We start from the raw sequence: 6018 nt of genomic DNA, 5'->3' as shown, positions 1-6018 counted from the left end.
GTGATTTAAGAAAACTCTCTAATCTACACACACTTTTAGCTTTTCTATCTAATTTTAACAGTTGTTTTCATGTATCACCATGAAAACATGCTCACAAATTTCATGTTATATGAAATTCAGTGTTTCTCTGGATCTTAGAACTAAGTATCAGAAACAAGGACACACTCTGTATCTCAGACTCCAACACCTGCCCCTCCCCAGGTGGCTGCTGAAGGGTCTTTGCTTTGGCCTTTGACTGAATTTGGCCTCTTGACATTCCAGAAATAACTGATCCATTCCACATAAATGGGGACTGAAGTTCCTCTGGTGTGGGCACTGAGCAGGGTCTGGGCAGGGGGGCACCTCAGAGTGCCCCCAAAAGGAGATGGGCCTTGGAGAGATAACAACTTCAGCTCTGCATGGTGACAGCTCCAGCAGCTTGGGCACAGTGTGTGCTCAGGGAAAACTCTGCAGAGCCCTGGGTGACAGCAACTGTGCCAGAGCTGGAGGGACAGCACTGTTTAAATAGACAATAAACTCCTGCTAAAGCTGCCCAACAGGAACACCGGGCAGAAATGAAGCTGAGCCATGAACCACAGAAGGGGTGCCAGGGCTGGTTAAACAAAGCAGTATTTTAATTTCAAGATTTTACAAATATGTATTTACAAAAGGAAGGTATCAATCCAAAGATCTAAACAAATGTACAGCTGCCAGTACTGCAGAGCACGGGGAGAGGAACCAGGTTAATCCAACCCCACAATTCACAGCACCCAGGAGTCAAACAGAAACCACATTCTGCATTTACAATTCCTCAGCCAGAACACCCAGTACCTGCTGCTGTGGAAGCACAAGCTCCAGGGCCAGAAGCCCCGAGAAGGAAGTGACCCCTGTGCAGAGGAGAGCCAGAACACACCACTGCCACCCCCCAGAGCACTGCCAGCCACCGCCCCACAGGGCCTCCCCCAGCTCACCCTGGGGACAGCACAGCACGGGCTGCAGGAGGGAAACAGCCCCAGCATGCCTGGGAACTGCTGCTCGCCCCAGGAACAGCCCCAGGGCCCTGCCAGGACACCCCAGGGCTGCAGGGACAGGCCAGGCAGACAAGGGGGCTCTCACAGCCCCTGGCTGGAACAGGAGTGCAGCCTTCCCTGGAAACTGGTTCTACCCTTGCCACTCTCTCCGTGGGCCTGCAGAGATTGCCACAGATCCAGGGCTTTGGGACATTCCCCAGCTCTGTGAATGCTTCAGAAAACCAGGGCCTGCTCACAGGTCACCTTCTGCAGCTGCCATGAGACTTCAGAGATCTTCCCAGCAGCTCCATTTCCTTCAGACACCCCTCACTGCAACCACTCAGCACCATTCCAGTCACAGTGAAGGATGCAGGGCCAAAAAAATCACTCCCAAAACTGTAACAGAAGCAGCAACAACCTCCAAGAGCAAAAGCTGTGCACAACTGAAAGTACCCAGGCACCAAGTGCTGAAGGAGCAGGAGAGTTCCCAGGGCTCAGCCTGTACATGGCTCTTCTGAAGAATCTCCAGCAATCTTAACTCATCCAGTAGTTCTAACCTGTATGAAACCCACTTAGGCTATCTTTTAATTTAAAGTTTAAGCAAATTAATTCTTGTTAATCAAACTAAAGAGAGGACTTAAACACAAACTGCTAGTGGAAAATGGAATATAAGTTGCCAGGAGTATTAACCTCCAGTCTTGCACGATTTATTTACTTCTTTTGATTCACACCTTGTGTGCAGCTCCCAAACTGGTCAGAGCAAGCTTCTCTGTTGGTCACTGCTGGGAATGCAGCCTGGCTGGAGGCTCCCACTACACTCAGGATGCTGCTTGGTCCTCTGTAGCAACAGTCTGCAGGAGACAAGATCAAAGAAGGCAGGAGAACTCTGTCAGTCACTGCTGGGATTTTGGGGCAAAACATTTATTTCTGCCAGAGCCCGAGGCTGGCCTGGGTGTCTGGGTAACCCCTGCCAGGGTACAGGAACTCAGGAGCAAACCAAGAAAGGTCCATCAGTGTCTGAGCTTCTGATTGCGCTAATGGCAGTAATTTGAGTAAATATTTGTGAACCTGTGGCAGCCAAAACACCTCTGCCAGAGTCATCAATACAGCCAGAAAAAGCAGTCCAGCAGCAGTGGAGTGAAACTGGGGTGGTTGTTCCTGCTGGAACATTTGTTCTCTTTCCTGGAAGGAGGAAAGCCAGAGCTGGGGGAGAACAGGAGCTGCTGAGAAGAGCTGGGTGGAAGTGGGAGAGAACACAAAGGGCAGTAGCAGCCCTTTTAAGCCTGAAGTGTTATTTCCACCACAGCAGTCCTGCTCCAGTAATTCCCATGGCATTTATCCATGGCACCAGCCAATGCCACAGTGCTGCACGTGGGGCTGGACAGCAGCAATTAGCAGTGCTCTGTGCCTTAATTAATGGGTCTCAGGTTTCCAAGGCAGCAGCATGGGAAGGGTCCCACTGCACAGCTCAAAACACCAACTGCTTTCCGTAGGCACTCGTTACTCCCAGGGACGCCGCAGCCCTGGCCACCTCACCTGCCGCAGGAACTGCTTCCCCAGGTAGCTGGTTGCAATGCTGGTCAGGTTCTTCCTGCTGCCAACTTTACACCTGATGTAGCCATAGAGGTTGGCTCCCTGCAGCACCACCCCCATCACCACCACGGCCTGCGACAGGGAGGAACCATCAGCAGCTGTCAGCTCCCGGCTCAGCCAGGGCCAGGTGCTCTGGGGGGCTCAAGGAGGACTCACCAACCACTTCACTTTGAAAGAGAAGAGAGCACTGAAGGCAAAGATCACCCAGATCATAGGGCAGGTGATCAGGCCTAGCCAGAAAATCCGGGACTCTGCTTCAGAGGAGCTTTTACCCCCCTGTGCTGATACCTAGAAACAGAAAGGAAATGGAAGTGATCAGGCTGCTCCTACCTACAGATCCTATGTCCTTAAACCAGGGCAGAATCCCCACACTCCCTGGGGTCTCCCCAGCACTGGGTGCTCCAAGACTAATTTCTACACCACACAAAGACATCTCTGCAACAGAAAGTATTTCCATTTAAGGGAATCTTTTCAGTTTTCTCTCAGAATCACTAGAGGCTATAGCATCAAAACATCTTGCAATGTTTGGGGCTAGAAGGGTAAGTTTGGGAAAAATGACATTTCTTGCATGGTTCAGTTACAAACTTTAGAACAGCCAAAGGAATGGTTTCCTACCTCCAAAAACCACAAATTATATTAAGCCAGATCAATACACAATGAGAATTTTTTAATGATTCAACTATCAAAAAGCTCACCCAGCAGTCTACACAACATGAGGTCACAGATCTGTGGCTGCAAGTAAAGGTTCCCTGTGCAATCTCCCCTCAGAAGAAGAACCAGCAGTTACCAGGGTGTTCATGAAACAGACACCAGCACAAGATCAGAACAAAATAATTTACCTTCCTGGCTTCAAACACCCAGTGACTTCTGCCATCATCATCCACCTGGTTCCACCAGCGAAGGCCAACCATGAGCCGCCCTGTGACGTTCTGAAAGAGAACCCAGGAACTCTGTGGCTTGTGCTAAAGAAACCTTCTGCCAAAGCTCAGTGCCTGGGCTGCTGCTTTCCACAGTGCCCATCTGCCTCACATATGGGAGAACAAGATCCACAACAATCCATTTTCTCTGAGATCCAGCACAAGGGGCAGATTTGTGGTGATTCTGAGCTGATAACAAAGCCTGTGCTCCTCAAAATGGAGTCTAATAAATGTTCTCCATTTGACTTCCAAAAGGAACCAAGTACCCAGAGATGTCAGAATTTATTTCACAACATTCTGCAATCCACCACAGTACCTGAGGAGTGTTTTGGGGTTTCATTGGGTGGGAGAGGCACCAATAAATGACTTTTTTGAGACATGAGTATTGCTGTCAGTTATTTTTACACAGCAAGGCAAAGATAACAAAAAGCACAAGGGGAACTCACCTTTACAGCCCAAAAGTCACAGGACAGCAGGAGGATGATGGTCACCATGCAGGCAATGAAGCTGCTGGTTAAAAGCTCACAGAGCAGATAAACAACGATGGCACTGACTCGGAAGAACAAGTGGAAAAATGATGCCACTGGGTGCCTGGAACAAAGGACAGGACAGTCACAGCTCCTGAAGACAAGTCACATTCCTGAGGGATTTCCCAGCAGCACACAGGATAATGCTCAGCATCATAACGTGAACCCAGTGGTCTGCAAATACTGCCCAGAAGCTGACACAAGGAAGAAACATTCCAGAAACTCCCTCCATCACCACTGACCTTATTTTTGACTTTTTGGATCTCCTGGATACATCATCATCTGCATCAAAGAGAGACACATCTTCAATGTCATCACTGCTGTCCTGAGGTGAGGAGCAGAGGCAAAGGGTTACAGGAGAAAAATGAAACCGTTTTCAGCTTTAGCCTGAGACAGTGCTCATTGCCCAGAAAATCAGAGGCACCTCAGGATCAGAATGAATTTGGGAAGAACGTGAAGATTTAGCCACACATAAGCCTACACTGTGGCGTGAGAAATGATCATTATTTTGGTGCTCTGCAGCTGGACTGAGCCCCCTGAGCTGATCACAGAGCGCGCCGGCTCCCAGGGGTGCGAGGAGCGCCCGGCTGTAACACAGACCCCGCCACCGCTCCGTGCCGGGAGCAGTCCGGCTGCGGCAGCCCCGTCCTCCGGAGCCTGCCCAGAGCCCCCGCCGGGCTGCGGCCGGGCCACGGAACCGCTGCAGAGCCGCGGCAGCTCAGGGTGTGTCAGAGCCCGCGGGCACCGCCCGTGCAGCCCGGCGGGGCCGCTGCGCACGGGCCTGGCCGGCACAAGGCTCCCGTGTGCCCGCAGCTCGCCCGGGGCCTGCGGCTCTCCCGCCGGCTCCCGGTCCCGAGCCTGTAACCCAGGGCTCTGCTCCGGCCCCGGGCCCGGCCCCGGTCCCGTGTCCCGTGTCCAAGCCCCAATCCCGGTCCCGTGTCCCGTGTCCAAGCCCCAATCCCGGTCCCGTGTCCCGTGTCCCGTGTCCAAGCCCCGGTCCCACGTCCCGATCCTGTTTCCGTACCATGGTCGGAGCCGCCACTTCCGCCCCGCCGCGCGCGTCACGGCCGCGGACCAATCACAACGCTCAGCGCTCCATCGTCCCGCCCAGTCCTTGTCCGTCACTGCCGCGGGCCAATCGCGGCGCGCCCCGTGACCCCCGCTCGCCCGCCCCGCCTCCCACGCGTGCGCGCTGCGGGCGCCGGGCGGGCGGCCCGGCCGTTCTGAGGGGTTACGGCTGAGGGGAGCGGGCGAGAGCTTGGGCTGGAGCTGCTCCCGGGATGGTGGAGACGGCTGGCACAGGCAGCGCAGCGCAGGGCAGGGCAGGGCAGCACAGGGCAGGGCAGCACAGAGCAGCTGTGGCTGCCCGTGCATCCCTGGCAGTGCCCAAGGCCAGGCTGGACACTGGGGCTGGGAGCAGCCTGGGACAGGGGAAGGTGTCCCTGCCATGACAGGGGTGGCACTGGGTGGGCTTTGAGGTCCCCTCCAACCCAAACCTCCCTGGGATCCTGTGAAAAACAGCCTCCCCTCAGCTACCTCTGACTTGACAGGCCTGAGCTCTTGGCGCAGGTCATTAATTCCCCTCCAGGCCATCTCTGACACCCTCTCCCAGCCTTCCCTCGCCGAACTGCAGCAAAGGCGATCGCTGAGCTCAGTCCTGCCCTGCTCTTGGGGTGATCTCACTTTGCCTTTGCGCCTTCCAAGCAGCTGAGCCCCCCCAGCGGCAGGGAGGTGCTGATCTACAGACTCCAAGTTGAACACAGCCCTCTGATGCTCTCACTTTGTCATGGTCAGAAAGGAATCAGCCGTATCCTTGATGTTTTTCCATCAGGCTTTCTTAAGAGACGTTTCCCCGGGGGTTGTGGCCCGGGTTCCTTGGCTGATTGATGCTCATTCCTTGGGAGCAGCTGCCATCCTGTGGCACAGTGGGACATTCCTCCTCCTCCTCGTGCCCCGCGCAGCCGCCTCACCGCGCTCCCAGTGCCACGGCAG

The 6018-nt window shown here is 54.1% G+C and overlaps 1 protein-coding gene across 1 annotated transcript; it reads right to left on the bottom strand.

The window, feature by feature from the left end:
* Window positions 1–593: 593 nt before the first annotated feature.
* Window positions 594–5083, bottom strand: TVP23C (trans-golgi network vesicle protein 23 homolog C). The gene is made up of 7 exons (XM_058852590.1): window positions 5051–5083; window positions 4269–4351; window positions 3946–4090; window positions 3422–3511; window positions 2739–2870; window positions 2526–2654; window positions 594–1840 (listed from the first exon to the last, which is right to left on the bottom strand). The coding sequence occupies exons 1-7, from the start codon at window positions 5051–5053 to the stop codon at window positions 1808–1810; spliced, it is 615 nt and encodes a 204-aa protein (XP_058708573.1). The 5' UTR covers window positions 5054–5083; the 3' UTR covers window positions 594–1807.
* Between the last annotated feature and the right edge of the window lie 935 nt (window positions 5084–6018).

This window comes from Poecile atricapillus, chromosome 17 (genome assembly GCF_030490865.1).
Source record: "Poecile atricapillus isolate bPoeAtr1 chromosome 17, bPoeAtr1.hap1, whole genome shotgun sequence".
NCBI classification, from domain to species: Eukaryota; Metazoa; Chordata; class Aves; order Passeriformes; family Paridae; genus Poecile; species Poecile atricapillus.
Note: the sequence above shows the minus strand (reverse complement) of the source record. Positions and strands in the feature narration are given on the sequence as shown.

Coding starts and splice junctions, on each gene's coding strand:
- TVP23C (XM_058852590.1), bottom strand. Junction 2,655..2,738: donor CTTTCAAAGTGAAGTGGTTG/GTGAGTCCTCCT, acceptor TCCCTGTCGCAG/GCCGTGGTGGTGATGGGGGT. Junction 1,841..2,525: donor GGAAGCAGTTCCTGCGGCAG/GTGAGGTGGCCA, acceptor TGTCTCCTGCAG/ACTGTTGCTACAGAGGACCA.